Source organism: Pagrus pagrus, assembly GCF_965226575.1.
Source record: "Pagrus pagrus genome assembly, chromosome: 10".
NCBI lineage: Eukaryota > Metazoa > Chordata > Actinopteri > Spariformes > Sparidae > Pagrus > Pagrus pagrus.
In genome coordinates this window covers 8,020,752-8,040,041 of record NC_140194.1, presented here as the reverse complement: position 1 = coordinate 8,040,041, position 19,290 = coordinate 8,020,752, and the positions used below count along the sequence as shown (strand labels likewise).

Sequence of the window (19,290 nt, the reverse complement as noted above, 5' to 3'; positions counted from 1 at the left end):
TGTTGTAATCTAATCTGCACCATACGCAGATAGTGTTGCATTAAAACTGATGACGAGTCATAAAGCCTCTTCAGCCATAATGATCTCAGCATCATAAATCATCATAGGACTGCTTGTGTCAAAGCAGGCTCGCTCTCAAAGTGACGTGCTTAAGAGTGTGTGTTTGTTTAGTCTCTATAAATATGGGAGAGAGGCAGACAAAGACAGACAGAGCGAGGAGCATGGACTGCGTGTGTGTGTCAGTCTTGACTGCCTACCGCAGCGTCCCACAGCCAGGGTTAAAGAGATTCTCCATCTTGCTTCAATTAACCGTTCAGCGCTGTTTATATCACATTCCACCAATATAGGTTACCTTTTCCAGCGCAGACCATCAACCCTGCTCCCCTGCTCGACCCTAAAACCCGACTCTAATACCCCACTGCCTGTTAAAACCCACCTCACCCATCCAGATCTTTCCCCTTTGGACCCCTGCCCCATAGAAATACACCAGATCAGCACCTCATTACGACCACACCTCTGCCCAGAATAGAAGCCCACTGGCTCCATAACAAGGCTCTGTCAGGGCCCAGATATGTCACACCTTCAAGTGTTTCTCACCTTGTGCTTCTTGGCAACGGTCTCTGTAGGTCACTGAAAGGTAACCATGTATGTGGAAGTTAAAGGGGAATGAGCAGTGGACAGATAGGTTCACTAAATCACAGCTGCTTGATATTGTTCCTTCCTGCCTTGCTTCCTTTCTTCCTTCCTTTTCCTCCCCCTCTTATTCTGCTTCTCCGGAGCCACTCATCCATTCCCAACAGGAACAATCGTTCTTGTAGTTTAAATGTTCAGGATTTTCCTACTGTAATTATTTAGCTTTTCTCTTCTATCTTTGTCAGTTTTATCCCCATTCCTCCGCTACCATGCATTGTCCCCTTCTCTCCCCCTCCCTTGCGTCGGTCAAACAACAGGACCCTTGTGATAGCAAACTGAGGAAGCTACCAATAAAGGGAGATATGAATTTGACCGGAGACAGCCAAGGAGAGACGGGTGTGTGTATTAAAGCCAAAGAAAGAGTCATCTGGAGATGTTTAAGTTGGACAGGCCAGTTTCCGGTGTCTGGAACAGGCCAAAAATATCCAGAAACAGAAAAATCCAGCAGGAGGGGAAAGGATACACCTCCTCTTTTCTCATGTGACATACTGCATTCAGCAAACCAAGCTGAATTTTGGACTCTCAGCATAAGCTATGGTAGTTACACAACCGCTCGAGCCAAGCACATTAAATGTTTGTATTGCTTAAAGTCTGTGTATTTCTGATAAATCCTGCAGATTTAAGAGATGGTGCAAGTGCATTTGGCTCACACAAGCTATTTATGACACAGGCTATCTAAAAAGACAAACAAACGGTCAGGAATCCCAGATGCTGACGGCATACTACATACAGTTATGTATGCACACTATACATGTGCAACATCTGGCCTCACACTGTTTTCATAACACAGGGATTGCTCATGTTGTAATACAGTAATAGAAAACAGACTAGTCTATGCATGCCGCGTCATTCAAAGACTTTATTGACAGTATAGGCTTCGCTCTGCCTTCGTAGCACGCGTTAGTTATCTATTTATGGTACCAAAAACTGGACTGATTTTGTTATGTTAACAACTTGTGGTTTCAACGGCTGCTGCTCCAGCTGTGTAAGATGAACACAAGTGCCCAATTTAGGTCGTACTAAAAAAAAAACAAAAAAAAAAATATGAGAGTCAGTCCAAACGGCTGCAGCGGACTGAAGGCCAGAAATCATTCAAGCAAGCCAAACCTGCGAGCAAGGCGATCTGTGTTTTAAAAGTGCATACAGGAAGAGACAAGCTGGAGGGAGCCAAGAGATCTAACTGAAACTCCTGCTTTTCTTTTTTTTCTCTTTTTTTTGTGCAGAGCCTTGTACCCATTTAAGAGCTATGGAAATCTATCAAAGTGCACATGGAAAAGGCTTGGCATTTATTGTCAGGTAAAAAGTCATGTGAGGATATGAGTTTTTTAAGGCAGCCCCCCACCACCCAACCCACCCACCCACACACACACACACACACACACACACAGAATGCATTTGTGAAAGCACAGCTGATCCACACATTTGCATAGTGTTGTGTATCAGCAGTGCATCACTTGTTTTAAAGGCAGACTATATTGGTGTGTTGTGCTCTGCAGACACAGATGTCTGTTTGGGTTTGTAAGCACACACACACACACACACACACACACACACACACACGCACGCACGGAGAGAGAGAGAGGGAGAGAGAGAGAGAGGTCTGCAGTTTCTCATGGCTGTGAGCTGCTGCAGAAAATTTCCCCTCATCTCCTCCTCTCCCCGCCCCCACATCTTGCCTCCATTATTCCCGTGTTTTCGAAGCAACTCGGATGACAGCGAGAAACAGAGCTGGCAAGTGAAGGCAGCCTGGAATACGTTCGACCGTTAGCCGTCTCTTCCGGTCGTCCCCCTCGGTTGCTGACCGGTGGTACGGTCTCCTGCGACCCGCACGTTCACTCACCGTTTGTGCACGGTGCCGGTAGCGATAGAGGGGGGGGAGAGAGAGGCGGAGTGGCGGCGGCGGTGGTGGTGGTGGTGGTTGGTCGACTGGGACTAGCAGCACCGTGAGAAGCTCTCCTCTGCTTTCGGAGGGAGGGAGGTGAAGCCAGCCAGCCTCGGGAAAAACGCTCCGTTAATTAGCGCCGAGTTATCTTGTAGCTTGAATGGCGTAGATATGAGATGTGGCGGCTCTGTGGCGTTCAGAGGATACTGGGAAAATACAGAGAGCTGCGTCGCTTGTAATTAACGTTAAACTAATGGTCAGTAACATGGATGCTGATGTGCCTCCTCCCCTAGGCCGGCCGGGAAAAGGGGTGTTTTTTGACGATTTTCTAGCTGTAACACGGCTCGTTTCTTTCTGGGATTAATTTTTTTTATTTGTATTTTTTTTTTCCCCCTCTTGGTGCCGGGGTTTTTTTTTTTGTGTGTGGGAGCCTCGCAGTGAGCGTCTGTTTGCAAGGTAACAAACTAATGATAACATCGCCAGCACTGACCAGGCATCACTGTCAACTGTGTGTTTGTGTGCCTCTGTAATTATGGTGCCAGCTCCCAGGGAAATAAGGACACGTTTTGAACATGGCTGCTTTATAGCTCACTACATTTTTCATTTTCATCTTCTGGCTTTGAGTTGTCACCGTTTCATGCCAGTTGAGTCAGGCCTGAGGATGTACGTTAGCCAATTCCAGCCTGACTAGTAACGGGTCAGAAATGTTGGTTGATTACATACAGCATGAATCACACACCAGGACAAGGGTGATGGAGCTAGTAGCACATGTGTTGTTAGCCTATGTTAGCTAAGTAATGTTGACAACATCAGAGCTGAGAGAGTGTCAAGATAAGTAAATATATTCACTGTTAAAAAAGAACAAGGCTAAAATGTCCTCTTTAATGACAAGAAGCTATATATAGACACTTTATTACACTTGGTTTCATGGTGGAAGCTCAGTAGCATGTGTCCAATACCACAAACTGAATTTTATGACTTAAACCAATAAGCGTCTGTCTCTGCCAGATTGTGCTGCCTAATTTTAGCCTCCAGGCAGTGATTTGTTACCTTGACGTTAGGGTCCGTGCTATTCCCAGGTGCCCCAAAGCGAGAGTGCCAGTGAGAGTGTGTGTGTATACACTGTCTGCATTGCAGCTTAACATATTGCAGACAAGATGCTACACTAAAAATGTTTGGCCAGTGTACCTTAGTCTTGTCCTCATATATCCAGGCTCAACAATGGAGAAATAAGATTTGTTTAACCAGCAAAATGTTTTCAGAAATCACATATTTGTTTGCATATAGTCTAATAACTTTGCACCAACTTTTGATACACTTGACATCTCGATGATGTTATATAACCCAGATATTTTGTCACGAGGAATCATGTTTCCGCACCGACCTACTGCTCAGTAGTCACGGTAGTAATTAAAATCACTATATACAGTATAAACATGGAAAGTTTTGGATAGGTAATGAAACTCCTAGACAGGAGGGTAGGAGACGAAAACAATAGACAACTATGGAAATGGTGTGGGTGTGTGTCACTGTGTGCACAGGTGCACCCAATCTAAGCCCTCAAACCACAGGAGATCAATGGCGAGTGGGAGGGTAAACCGAACCCTTCAAAGTAGCGAGAACCAACGCACACACGCAAAGATACACCAGTAGTCATTCAGCAGAGTTCACGTAGGGATGATGAGGGTTGAGACACAACGCTGTCACTCATCTCCCTCTCTTTCTCTGGTGTCCTCGGCTCTCTGCTAAACTCTCACCTCCAACCTGCCACCTCAATGCAAGCTGGCATGAGTGGTGAGAAAGTAGGTGTTCGTTATACCCATGTTGTGGACACACCCTTACCAAATTTCAAGAGCCTCAGGTGGCCAATATGATCCTTGCGGTGCAGAGCTAAAACTGGTTCCGCCTGTGCTCATGTTTATGGCATCAATGTTTTTGAAGTTCTCATCAAATCTTAGACAATGAGGATGTGTTTTGCACATACTCTTTACTCTTCTTACAACATTTCTTACCCCTCCACACACACTCCCACACACACACACACAAATACACCACCCCCCTTACCTCCTAGTCTCCTTCCCCATCTCCCAGATGTGAGGGAAGCGTAGGAGGAGCCAGGGGGGTGTTTGTGTTCCTCAGGGTCCCCTCTTCCTGTTAAATTGCAGAGAAACTCCACATGTGCAGAAAACACCAGCACACACATACACACACACAAACATAGTGAATACTGTGGCACAGTTGGTACATCCCAGCATTGACTGTTTAAACCTTTGTCTTGCAAATTTGCTTGAATTTTATCATGCAGTGGCAAACTTTCAGACACGTCTGGAGAAGTGGCTTGGCTTTGTCTGTCATGTGAAATGTGTGGTCTAACTTGTGTGTATGCGGCGCATATTTCCCACAGTTGACTGTTTCATCATTGCACCTGCTTCAGTGTTTACGCCTGAACTTGGCAGACGGATATTATCTTTTTTTTTTTTTTTTGTTCAGTATTTTTCAGCACTATTCAGCAAGCCTTGTATCAACAACACAGACAAACACTCGAGTGAACATTGTCAGCAGGCAGCTTCCCTCATTGTGGTCACTGCAGTCCACTGATGGATAATGGATTTCCTGCTCAAGGAGGAATGCTAGAAATGTCAGTGAGGAAGAGAGCAGAGCAGGACGTTGTCTCTGTTGGCCCATTGTGTAGTTAGCTCAGCTAACCTTGTTAAGACTACACTGAGACAACAAACACGCAGGCACACACCAAGCTTGCCACATAGCACATGTCTGCCATACTAATTGATGTGGGGATGCATCACCATCTTGTTTGTTGTTTGGAAATTTAAGTGACTTTCTCACATGATTGGCAACAGTGTACACATACAGAAGTCTGCTTATAATCTGTGTCGGTCTAACATACCCGTAATTGCTTTATAAACAAGAATATTTACAAGCATCCTTTGTCTGTTTGTCTCTTTCTCCCAGATGACAGAGGGGAGGCGATGTCAGGTCCATCTCCTGGATGACAGGAAGCTGGAGCTCCTTGTACAGGTGATTCTCTCCTCCTCTCTACCTCCCTCCCTTTTGTTCTTTGTTCTCTTTCTTCCCCCTCTGTCTTTGCAGACTCTCATTTCCTCAAGGCGAGGGAGAAGTGATGTCTGGCGTCCTGCGGGACTCACTTACTGCTGACCAAGAGAAATTTGGTCAGCAGTAGGTGACTTTGCGCTTTCTTGATGCGCACCTGATCTCTCCACACACACACACACACACACAGGAGTGTGCATGCAACGGACCCAGCCCTAATTTACTCTCCCTGTAGAAGCTTTTCACTCAAATACAGATTTTAGTCCTAATGACGTCTGAAACAGAAATGCTTACTTCCCCTAAACTCATGCATCACTGCTCATTTGTCATTACCCATCCCCACTGCCCTCCCAGATTGTCTGAGCAATGCCAGAATCATCTAACAAAGAACATCAACTATCTGTCTGTGTAATTGTCAATGCTCCAGCTTATCCTCTAAACGTCTTGGAAAAACGAAGCAGCAGGGTGCCCCCCTCACCCTACTTTCAGTCTTCAATCCTCTCAGCAGGCCTCTCTGCATTAATGGCCAACGGCAGCAGCAGCAGTATCCACAATACGTCAGTCTCTCCCTCCCTTGCCTTTGAAAGCCCCTACACTTTTCAAATTTAGATCTGCACTGCTTTCCGTTCTATACCCAGGGTTAAATTTGGTTGTGAAAGTATAGTAGTGTCACACATGAGAATACATTTGAATTTTTAATAAATTGCGTGGCCCTCTCTGCAAAGTAACTTTCACCTCACTTTCGTCATTCATGAGACCCCACTCATGGGTTTATGGCTTCAAAGTCCAAAGCATTAAGAAGCTCTGTCCACTCTTCCCAACCTCCCTTAGCCCCCTTTTTGGTCTGACCATTACCCGATAGGAAAAAAAGAAGGTAATTGCCCTGGAACAGGAGAAGGAGAGCAAGCAGAGAATAGAAAGATTGACAGAGAAACTCAGGAGGATGAGAGGGAGACAGGAAAGTGAGAAGGGAGCTCAGGAACGACGAGACAGGAGATGACAGTAAAGAGAAGGGAATTGAGAGGAGAAAATGGAGGGGAGAGTCGAGGATAGGTCTGCTGACTTTCTGATTTGATTACTCTGCCAGAACTGATCCTCTCTCTCAAATTGGTACTTCTTTCTGCTCCTCTTCCACTCTCTCTCTCATCTCTCTGACTTTCCACTCCTCTCCATACCGTCTTTTCTCACCCAGCTCCTTACCCGCCTTTACCTGCCTTACCCTGGCTCTGTCGCCTTCCAAATCTCCAACTACAGCTACAGTATATTTCATCCATCAATCCTCTCTTCCACTCATTCTTCATCCTTTTTCGCCATCAATACGGAAAAAACAAGGAAATAAACAAAAAGAGAGTTGGATTAAAACTTTACAGTAATCTTTGTATTATGTAAAGAGTTTTACAGGTACTTGAAGACAAGTTGTTAGTGAGAAAGTCTGTTACCACATAATATACACAATGCAACGAGTGGTATTTTTATAGTTTGGCAGTAATATTAGCAAGATAGATAGCCTGACAAAAAGTCCGGAAGAAGGGATGTTATTAACAAACCACTGTCATATAAATCATGATACTGCTGTCTTTCGCTCTGTTTCTCTTTCTCTCTGTCTTTGCTTCTCTTCGCTGGGCGGATGTACAGTAGGCCAGTGCGTTGTTAATAGGACCACAGAGAGTTACAGTGTTATTCTTAGTTTCCTGGTGAACTAAGACACAGTCAGATCCTCCACTCATTTGCAAAAAAACAGAATTTCTTGAAGGGATGATCATAACTTATAAGCAGGGCAAACAGTCATGTTTTTTAAATATCAAGGCATTACTTCAGTATTACACACTCAAGTGAGCTATTTCATATCTTCACTGATCATTTAACAGCAGTGTGGTCAAGGGAGTCCTCTTGAGGTTTTTATTTAAGTTCCTGCTGGCTCGCCTCTGAAAGGTTGGATCTCATTTCTGTCACTGACTTGTAACATTGACCAGCTGTTTGATCCCAGAAGTGTCGTTCTCCATTTTCTTCTTCCTCATCCCCTCCTTCCTACCTTTGATAGAGTCTCCTCTGTGGTTTGTTTATGGTGCAACGCCTCATTGGCAGAGAAATGTGTGCCAGAAGGCCGACATACCTATTGACCAGACCGTAAAGATCGAAGCTAACCACCAAAAACACAGCGGGTGAAAATATATGTCAATCATATGGGTCATCACTCCCTGAGGCTAGACTGGTATAGGTTAAAGAGCAAATGAGGTATTAAGTTGTTTAATAGTGTTGCTCTTCCATGCTGATGTTTATATGAAGAACTACATTAATAAAGAGACACCTCATATTATACATAGTAAAAATAATGATTTGACGTTTGTTGTGGTCTATACCAAACAAACATGTTTTCTTACATCTGTAAAACATTTTTTTTAGGCCAGGGCATCTCTGCAGCACCACAGTACGTCATGAAATTGCAGGTTCTTGCAATTAGGATATTGAACTTGGCCATACTGTGATTTTGATCATATTTCAGTTTATTGTGCAGCTCTAATTTTGAGGTATTTGTACTTCACTTCAGTATTTCCATTCTTTGTGCTACTCTATACTTTCAGGACACTATATTTTGGAGGCAAATATTGTACTTGATATTTATTAAATAACTTAAGTTACTACCGTAGTTACTAATAATAATTTAAAAAATGCGGAACATTAGTCACAATAATCAGCCAGGTTAATTTAAACGCTATAAACTCTCTCCTTACCCACACTTGGACTCCTAAGCCCTGCCACTGATAAATCAGTGAGGCGCCGGGAGCCTGACTAGCTGTTTGCAGAGATTGGACTGTGAATTGCTGCCAGCCTGCCAAGTGAGCTACTGTTGTGTGTTTGTCACTTGTCTGCAGGTTTGCTTTAGCATGTCTCCTCCTCACTTGCACCTCCCTGTAATTCTTAATTACCTGTGCTGCTGAGGAGGCATAGGCTAAATGTCTATTAGCAGTAATGCTGTCTAAGCTAGCAGAGAGCTTTACTGTCTGATAGATGGCTTCAAAGTGTGTGTGTGTGTGTGTGTGTGTGTGTGTGTGTGTGTGTGTGTGTGTGTGTGTGTGTGTCTGCTTTGTCTGGATTGTGTGTCTGTTTGTGTGTGTGTGTGTGTGTGTGTGTGTGTGTGTGTGTGTGTGTGTGTGTGTGTGTGTGTGTGTGTGTTTAGTGTGCCATATCACACACTATATTACCTGTCATTCACTGTCTGTATCACTGTTTGTGTCTTCCCTTACGTTATTACTCATGCCTCAGGTATCCGCTCTATCACAGATAAGCTGTAGTGTCAGGATGTGTGCATGATTGTGTAAGGGGTGAGTCGTCACTTGAGGAGAGAACCAAACTCAATTATTCTATCCAGTGCAGCCCATGTGACTTTTACAGGCTGCTTGGTATTCATAACAATGTTGAGGTTAGAAGCTAAGCCCAACCTTACAGAAGTCCTCTTATTCGTTTTCATCTTCAGTCATCCACTTCTGGTGTTCAGCTGTGTATCTGGGGCTCATTTTGTCTCCGTATCATCTTTCCAAACAGTATGTGTCCACGTGTCCTTGTCTCCCACTCAGTGTTTGTTATGCCACGGTGGCGTGGATGCAGCTTAATTGATATTGTTGCCAAGGCAGTTGACTGCTGTGTGGTAATGAGAGACCACCACTGTATGTGTCTCAGACTGAACCAAAACATGTATTACTGCTAATACTATAAAGATAGACAGCTTCCAGACCTGAAATTTCCACATCTGAAATGTTTTGAGAACTTCAAAGACAGCTAGTGTCGCTCCTGTGAATGGCTGCTCTCCCATTTGGAGAACCAACAGAGCCAATCAGAGCCTTTGTGGATGGGATGGATCAGGATACACAGTCGTTATGGACTTTAATCACTGCTCATGATATATTAATCTACAGTAACCATGGTATAAATTTAACATGTTCAGGGTCTTATCCTTTGCTTCAAGATGTGAAAGTATCATTCTTATTGTAAATATGCCTTTATATGTTTTTCTTTTAATGATAACCTTGATATTTTGTCTAGATAATTCCCCAATACTGTATGGTTTGTGTAGGGCTAGGTCAAAGACAGACTCAGAGAGCACAGTAGCCTATAGTACATCTGATACATGGCAATGAGTCAGAATCAACCTATATGTTAGCTTCTCCTCAAGCTCTCTCTATCGCTTCTATTCTCTCCTGAGCCTTTTTGTGTTGCAGGATCACTGTAGGCGTCGCGCTTATATGAGATCTAGGTCATTGGAGTTGTGTGTGTGCATGTGTGTGTGCATGTATGTGTGTGTGTGTATGCCTGCTGTCTGCATGACATCATCTCCTTCTCTTTAAATAGCTCCCAGTAGCTTCTGCCACTGTAGTCGTGCAGTGAGAAGATAGTACAGGACCTTAGGGGGAGATTCTTAGCAATGTGCACACGATGGCACATGTAGCTGTGTTCTTTGTGTGTGTGTGTGTGTGTGTGTGTGTGTGTGTGTGTGTGTGTGTGTGTGTGTGTGTGTGCGCGCGCATATTTGGTTGCAGTATGTTTGCCTCTTGCCTCTCTCTACCCTTTATTTAAACAGCACAGCACATGTGTGTTATGTTGTGAGCGGACTGCATGTATGTTGTGTATAAGCACATGTGTGCATATGTGCATGCAGATTTTTGTGTGTGAGTGTGTGCAATGAAAATGTAGGCAGTGAGGCACACCCATGGTTAACCTCAGGGTGGGGCTTGCTTGCTGCTACTCAGGATGTCACAAACCAGCAGCATATGGCAGCAGTCCCCGGCCTCTGCTTCGCTTTAAGATGCTCTGCATGCTCAGAGCGTAGTGATGAATGGAGGTTGTCATCGCATATAGCTTGGAAAGTATTCCACAATATTAACTAGCTAGCGAACGCTTATGCTAGCTGCGGCCCTCTCCCTGCAATATTGTGGCTGAGCCCAGAGCCATGACTCTGCAGTAGAGGTGTGGGTCAGAGAGGCGGAAAGGAGAGAGGGAGGGAGGGGAAGGGCAGGGTACCTGCACTGTCAGCAACATCCACACACTCCATCCATCTTTCTCGCGCTCTCTCTCTCTCATTTATCTCCTCCTCTCTTGCTCTTTACCTCTTTTCCCCAGTGTTTGTCAGAATGCTTAGTCATTGCAGTAAATCAATAGCTGATAGAATACGTTAACATAAAGCTCCACCACATGTACTTGTTCCAATTAAACCGCAGCGTGATAAACCACTAATCTCACACACAGGTCAAGTTATAACTGATAAATTAAACTGTACAAAGGGCAGTACTAATGTTTCTGTTTCCCTGCAGCCCAAACTGATGGCTAAGGACTTGCTGGACCTTGTGGCCTCTCACTTCAACCTCAAGGAGAAGGAGTACTTTGGGATTGCATACACAGATGAAACGTAAGTTAAAATGAAATAGTAATTCCACTGAAAACTCAAGTGCATATTGTGTATCAGTATCAACTCTTCAAAAACCAGTGACCTTCTTTGCAATAATGGATTGTAGCGACGTACATTACCTGAAGAACCTTCTTACTTGAGTATTTCCATTTTCTGTTACTTTATTCTACATATTGGAGGCAAATATTGTACTTTTACTCAGCTGCATTTATTTGATAACTTTAGTCAGTAGTTACTTGACAGATTGCATGCTGTATTTGAGCCAAAGTAGCACATTGTTTAAATTAATTTGTTTCATCAGCAATCGGATTAAGAAAAAAACTAAAAATATTAAGCAAAGAAATAGCATATACATTGTATTTACCAAGTTATTCTTCTAAAAATGAACCCAATGGACTTTTCTAGCAGTATTGAAGAAAAAAAAGACAAACCCTATTGTCAGATACTTAGAGTTAACATTTGCAAGATGCTGTACCGTGTACGAAAGCCTCCCAATGAAAACTTCTTTTGCCAGTTCATTGTTTGAGCTTCAACTATGGTTTTAGAGATCTTGCAGTAAAATGTTGCTGTTGGTCTTGGCCTGCTTTTCCCTTGATGTATTTTCAGCGTGCCTCTATATATTTAACTGTGTTTTTTTGTGTGTAGGCTTCTTTAGTTGGGAAATGACTCTATAGACATTTTCACATTTGACTTAAAAAACAGCCTAGAGCAGATGCAGACTATGCAGTTTTCACTAATCTTTCACATGCAAATAAAGATTTATTTTGAACCATTGCTGATAATCTTGCTGGATATCACACTGACCCATAAACTGATGTATAATAAGATCCCCAGTTCTTAAGGGTTTTGATGTTATGATAAAGCTATTGTTTTCATGCAGTGGGCTAGCAAAATCATAAGTCTACCGTCTGCCAGTAGGCTTGCTACGAAAAACTGTGCTTGAAATGCAAACATGACATTCAAATTAGTTTTATTGTGTTTGGTGACCTAGAAAGACAGAAGCACCACAGCATAGTCCAAACCAAGTCATGCAAACATTCAAGTGATTTACATACAGGCAAACTTCACCATGGCCTTCTCTTTTCTTTGTTTTTTGTTTTATCTCATGCACCCACTGATGTCAGGCAAGACCTCTGCTCTATGGCATATACACGGCTGTGACACACACAGTAGCCAGAGTCAGTCCAGTAAAGCAATATCAGCTTTGCAGTCTTAGTCCCCCAGGGCCAATTCTATGATGTGTAGATTTGTAGCGTGTGCCTGGGGAGAGCAGACGCCTCAGCTCTGACCGCTCAGTGGGTCAAAGAGGCTGTGTTGGGGGGAAAAGGGGGAGAGAGATTGAGAGACAGAGACAGAAGGAGGGAGAGTTTGAGAGAGATGTTGCTCAGTTGCTCAGGAGACCATGCAGGGTTACCAGGGTGACAAGCTGTCTCTGCAGTTTCTCTCTCTGTTGGGGAGCGACTGAGAAGAAAGAGGAGAGGTGGAAACTGGGGCGAAGAAATAGTAACAGGAAAAGAAAAATGGGAAGGCTTAAGGAGAAAATGTTCACTGTCTTTAGATTAAGTTTTTGTGTATTCTTGTTTGATATTCAGACATGACTGAATAATAACATTGATTGGTTGTTTTGTTGTCTTGTCCCATCAGGGGCCATTTTAGCTGGCTGCAGCTGGACCGCAGGGTATTAGAACATGAGTTCCCCAAGAAGTCTGGTCCCATTGTCCTCTACTTCTGTGTCAGGTGAGTCTTCATTAACCTTACTAACACATACCGAGGTCTCTGATTGGAGATGGTGTTTGAATATGTGTGGGAGAGAGAAAGAAAGACAGAGAGCGTGCTTCTGCATATGTGTTTGTGCATACACATGACTTCTTGTGATAATAGGAACAGATTAACAAGGTTAGTTATGACAGGTCCCTATGAAATGGGTTTGACCCAGGTGTTAAACTCCCACCACGGGAGCCTCTCAGCCAATCATGAGCCTCTTAGACTTCATCAGTATGCACTGCATGCAAATCCCATCGAATGGCTTTGCGGTGACTACAAAGTGCCAAACAAGACATTGGAATGCTTTTCCATACAGAGAGAGAGAGAAGCCTTACCATTTCTTCTACATCATTAACATACAGTTTCATGCAGAAGCGATTTGACAAGAACTGTTGCCGACTCATTTCTAAAAGGTTCACCTGTCAGTGTGATGATAAACAGGGTAGAAAATATTCCAGCGAGGCAACCTATGATGAGGCATGTGCCCTTGCAGTGTGCACTTCTTGCTGTTGCTGCATTGGAGTAATCTCCCCAGTTAAAAGCCAACTCCTCTATGACCTGTTATGACAGGGTTATTAAATCTCCCCACAATCCCACATGCCTCCCTCAGCCCTTTGTACTGCTCATACAATGGCCCCACTGATATATAAAACACTACTGACTCACACACAGCCACTGGATCATGTGTGTATGTGACAGAAATACAAAGTGTGTGTGTTTGTGTGCGTGTTTTCCTGTTTCTGTGTCTGTGGGTGTTTTATATCCAGTAGGCTGTTGAGGAAGAAAGAAAAAGGCACCTGACCTGAGAGGAGATTTTCTAATCTCTGTTAGAAAGCCCTCTCAACCCAACCCACTCTCCAAAATACACATGCACACACACTCACATGCACTATGAGCGAGGGCCCGAAAGAGAAAGCCAAGGCTTTGTTTCGGGTCCACTATTGCTCTCTATCCCCAACATATCTCTATGATGTCATAAGCACCCCAGGGACTGAGCCTGGGTGAGCAACGTACATAGTAACGTGACGCACATTAACTCTGCTGAACAATGTCATTGAGTAGTCATTTCCAGGTTGACATTTACCACACAGCAAGTCCTGACATAATGAGATGACTGTTTGGTAAAACCATATTCTTAGCGCATGGACGTATTGTTCATTCTATTTAGTGAACAATGGTGTATTTGAACAATGTGGCAGTGATACTATCAAAAGATGTACAGATATAATTTAGCTGCTATTACTACTGTTTTAGCTATTTCAACTATTTCAGCTAGATTTACGATCTCTGTTTATTTTATGTCAGCTATAGAATCATATAAAACAACTGTGTATGTGCGCGTCTGTGGTGAGGCTGAGGGTCACTGTGTGTATATTTACATAGACTAATAGGTGTTTGACGATGTGCTGGTGGGGCTGTGACATTGTGAACTTTGACACCATTTTGAGGTTTCACCCCCCCTTCTTCTCACCCGCATTACAGTCCAATCTCTAAGCTCAATCTCTCCAAATGTCACACTGACTACACCCCCGTACACACACACATCCCACCCTATTTCTCAGACACACGACACACACACTTGCGTATATTCAGGATTATAATGGAACAACTATCCACCCAAATGTCAGGCCTGAATCCATTATCAGTGGCAGCATATTGCTTTCATTAGTCCGCTATAAGGTTGTTTTCTGTGAGTGTGTGGGTGCGTGTTTGTCTCTGTGCAGGTGCATGCACGTTATGTATTTGCATGCTTATGTGGTATTTGTGTGTGTTCCCAACAAATGCTAGGCAGATGCCCACCTCCTGCTGATTCAGTGGGTGCCTTTTTGCATGCTTGCTGTTGTGCTGGCAGTGTGTGTATGTCTCATCAACACTTCTGGCTTTAATTAAATGTTCACACTGCATATTGACAAGGCTCCTCTCATTTCTCTTGCAGCTCAATGGGTAACGCGATTTAAGCCCTCCAATATTGATCCTCCTACAATCCCTCTCACTCAATACCTATACACTCATAAGCGCACAAATCGACACATTCATTCGCATGGGTTCATAAGGACGTGGTCTTAGCTCACATTACACGCTCTCGTAGGGACACATCAAGTCCTATATTGAAGGTTTTTGACATATTGTGATTTACATTTACATGAGAGAAGAGCTAACAATGAGTAGCTTCCTAGCGTACCATCGTAGCTCCCTTCTGGCTCTGCTGCATGCATTCATGAGCTAAATTTAGCCTGCATTATTATGTTAGTTCCCTCCTCACCACTCTGCCAGAAGTGGGTTACTGTGCTTCTCTCTCCAGTATGTGACGGAGTGTGTGTGTGTAAGTACTGTATGTGCATGTGGATTCACTACACACTGCTGATGATGCAGAGAGGCAGACAATGTGTGTAGTGCATCATGAGCACATTCAATCCGTGTGTGTGTGCGCGCGCTCACATTGTGGAATGTGCTCACACTCACAAACTAATAATGGATCATTGCCAGCCACCATGGTGAGAGAGAGAATTGGTTTAAGGGGAAGGGTACAGGGTCAGCCTTTGGTATGCTGTGCCCCCCTCTGGTCACATTGGTCATTGCACCATTTCTCTCACATCTGGTTGTGACATGTCTGGCTCTCCTTATTATTTGTGTTTCACTTGTTTTTCTGAAGCAGATGAATAATTAAGGCTACTAATTTTAGATTTTCTTTATAGGATTGAAGGGCAAAGTTGGTCAACGAAGGTCATGTTCTCATTGCCTTTGCTGTTGCATATGTATTGAAACTCCTCCTTCTGTGTGTTCAGGTTCTACATAGAAAGTATATCCTACCTGAAGGACAATGCCACTATCGAGCTGTTTTTCCTTAATGCCAAGTCCATCATCTACAAGGTAAACGCATTATTTTGTTGCCATGCATCTTCCTAATAGTGTTGAATTATGATAATGAAGGATGTATTTATCCTGAAATGCTTTACAAATAAAGGTGGTAGATAAATTTGTATTTAAAACCAAAATGTTATTCTAGACATTTTTGTTGTCAGATGCTGCGACTTCATTAGCCCATTTTCTGTCCTAAATGCAGAGAAGCCACGAGGGGACAGCTTGGACTTAGGTGCTCCACACTGATTTGGTGAAGCAGAAAATGTGAACAATTTACATCAGCTGTTACCCATCGTGTTATGTGCTGCACCATGTTGCAGCAACTAGCGGATAATTTGACACATGTACTGCCATCTGTCAGTACATGAATCACATTTATTTAGTCTGTTTAAATGGTAGTTTGAATTAGGTCTTGCAATTAATACCAAAAAGAAAATTCTAAAGGTAAAAAGCATTTTGAACCATTATTGACAAATATATATTTTGTAAATCTGGTGATTTACTTCAAGCATCTCAATTAGAGAAAGCCATTTGTATGTTGCTTATTCAGTTAACTGGTTCATAATCTGATGTCCCTATAGTTACCAACTCAATAGTGGCAGAGACACCAGTGTCAAGCAGTTATTCATCTTATCCAGAAGAGGGCGTATGTGGACTGAAGGAAAACAATGGGGCAGAAACATCCCGGTCAAAGCCCCCTAGAAAACTGTGATGATAAAATAAGATCCATTATTCTCTCTGCTGACAGTAGCTGTAAACTTCATCAGAGCACAGTCAGAGCCAATTTTAATATAATATATCATTCATTAATAACCAGAACCAGCAGTTCTTACCTGTATTGTTTGAAGTTTGAAATGGGTAAGAAGTTTGTTGAATACATGTTCAATAAAGGGTGTTGTACATAGTTTTTTTTTATACATTGGGTAAAAATGCATGCTTTCTCTAGCTAATGTTGTCAGCTTGTAAACCATTTCTCAGTTGGAGGCTTTAGGTTGTGTAGTTTATGCCAAGTTGTTATAAACACTGAAACTTTAATGAACTATGTAACCAAGTAGTCACAGAAAGACTGTCCCACAAACAGACGGTTTCAGAGTCAGTCCTACCAGTAGCTCTGTTTAAATGTTGTTGTCAGAGATACGTGATCCCTGTCTGCTCATTTATCACAAGTCACACTGATAAGAACATCAACGCTGGAGCTGGTAGAGAGATCACTTGTACTTAACACTGATGTTTAGTGTTAAGTACAAGTGATCTCTCTACCAGCTCCAGCATTAGATGACCTTGATGACCCCATGGAGCTACAAAGGCAAGAAAAGAAAACAGAAAAGAAATACCAGTGTTTTTAGAAAAGATTTTACACACTCACAGCATAAGATATATTTTGACCTTCTGCGGTTCATGTTTGTATAAGTAGTGTGAAACATGTTCTACTCTGCTGTGGGAACACATACAGTACAATAACACACAGTATATGATGATTTGTTGGCACACTGGGTGGTACACCCACGGTGGGTTTGTTCTGTCTAGTGTTTCATCCTGACTGTCTGATCTCCCAGTCAATTAAGAGGTGGATTGTAAAGGGAACATTCCTGGAATACTTGACCCACTACTCACTGCCCACTAAACCGTATCCTTCTCCCCCTCAATGCATACGTATACATTCCACGTATATGTATAGCAACGGTGAATCACTGCACAAAACACAAACCTCCACTTATTATCATGCAGTTAAAGAAACAATTTCAGTGCAGCCTTCAATCTCTCTAACACAGACATTAATTCAGTGCTTCTTCTCCATCTTGCCTCTTTTATGTTCACACATGCTGATATCCTCAATCAATAACAAAAAAATTGTACTATTATTAAACATCACTTGAAAATATACCAAGTTCACAGTAACCAGAGCATCCATGTCTGCCCTCAACCCCTAAACCCCCCTCCTCTCCCAACCCCCTTCTACTTTGCCTCTAATCTCCGAGCTCCATCCACATGAAGAGGTCATGAAATTAGAGAAGGGAGAGAAAAAATGAAAGGGGAGTGTCAGGGAGATGAAAGGAACTACTATTTTAGATAAATGGATGATGATCAGAAGCACATCCACTCTCAACATTGGCACACTGGGTGTTTTATTTATTTTCAAGGAGTGGGAGAATATGACTTTCATGCACTTTTTCATGCTTTTCTTCTTGCAGGAGCTTATTGAAGTGGACAGTGACATTGTCTTTGAACTGGCTTCCTATATTCTACAAGTAAGATAAGACATGTTTGTTTGTGTGCGTATGTGTGGGTGTGGATGTTTTTCACTTTTAGCACAACTAGCTAAAAACACACTAGTTTTTCAAGGGGCTTTTCTTCTGCATTGAAACAGTTGTGAAACAGTTTGAAGTGGTCGTCCAAAATGTCTCCACCAGCCTTTGATCCTAATTGACGATGATGAAACACACAATATCTTCTGTGGTCGTAATTGTGGATGATTAAACAGGCATTATCTAATTCAGGCATCAATCTGTCAGTAATCTGTGGTCACGCTAGGAGGTTTTAAATCCTAAAAACCTCAACTGTCTTTGTTGGTAGCAAACTGCTTGGCTACCAGCAAAATTCTTGGTGCAGTCAGTCAGTGTTAATAGAAGACAGAGCAGCAGGGAAACTTTTTTTTAGGCCACAAATTCTCCTCCTTTCTCTCTCCTGTCCCTTTCTCAGAGTAGGTCAGTCCATTAACTGTGATGCTGCAAGGTCATGTTACACAGTGACTGGGCTGAGTGGTTTGTCCGTGTATATACGTGTGTATGTGTGCGCGTGTGTGTGTGTGTGTGTGTGAGTGTGTGTGTGTGCCCTCAATGCAGGTGCAGATGTACAGTATCAGGTATCTGCTCTGTAGGCCTTCAGAGGTTTCACTCCAGATGGAGCTTTAATGTTTCTATCTGAGTCCAGGGCAGCAGGCCTGACTGCAAGTTCACCTATGCTAACAGAACATAAACACACGTTTTATGGTCACTGCTCAGTGCTCACATATCCACATATGTAAACTGTCCTTTTTTTTAATCTCACTACTTTTGTCTTTCCCTCTTTGTTCCACAGGAGGCTAAAGGTGATTTCACTAGGTAAGCACACCAGTGACATGCAAGAAAGTATATGTTGTCGCAAGAGGTGTTAGAGAACAGATCATGGAGTTAATTAAGAGGGATGGTGCCACGTATAAGACCTTGTGCCCACTCCCAACATGCAGCGACAGAGCTTATCAAACCTGAGAGTCATTCATAAGATATTAGCCTTCCAGAAGAGAAGGCGAACTCTATCATTCTTTATCTCCAATTTTTAGATCACATATTCTAATTTTCTGCCCTACTGATGGGGGTTAATACATGTTGATTATGAAAGGAAAGGCACAGACAGAGAGACAATAAATGAGATATCAGTGGTCTGTCTGCTCCCCTGAGCATTGAGGTAAATTACTGAGAACTATCTTTGTTTTACATTCCTCCCTCCATCTTTCTTTCCTACCATCACTGTTCCACTTTGGTTCACTCTTTTCAGCCTCTACTCAAAGCACGGATTACATGTCTCTGTGTATTGAAGACAGGGCTCACCATTGGGGCATGAAAGCTTACTTAATGTACCA

At 42.9% G+C, this 19,290-nt stretch overlaps 1 protein-coding gene across 16 annotated transcripts in view; it reads left to right on the top strand.

Annotated features, from left to right (window-relative positions):
* frmd4a (FERM domain containing 4A) overlaps positions 1–19,290 on the top strand; it is a 106,622-nt gene that overhangs the window by 67,270 nt on the left and 20,062 nt on the right. For 15 of the 16 annotated variants that reach the window (XM_084363656.1, XM_084363658.1, XM_084363660.1 and 12 more), the window contains exons 2-7: positions 5,546–5,611; positions 10,951–11,045; positions 12,690–12,782; positions 15,596–15,680; positions 17,864–17,920; positions 18,750–18,772. In XM_084363656.1, coding sequence (XP_084219782.1) covers positions 5,546–5,611; positions 10,951–11,045; positions 12,690–12,782; positions 15,596–15,680; positions 17,864–17,920; positions 18,750–18,772 — 419 coding nt within the window. Of the gene's footprint in view, positions 1–2,604; positions 3,032–5,545; positions 5,612–10,950; positions 11,046–12,689; positions 12,783–15,595; positions 15,681–17,863; positions 17,921–18,749; positions 18,773–19,290 lie in introns of those variants that run through there. The other variant, XM_084363659.1, reaches the window with a different exon arrangement.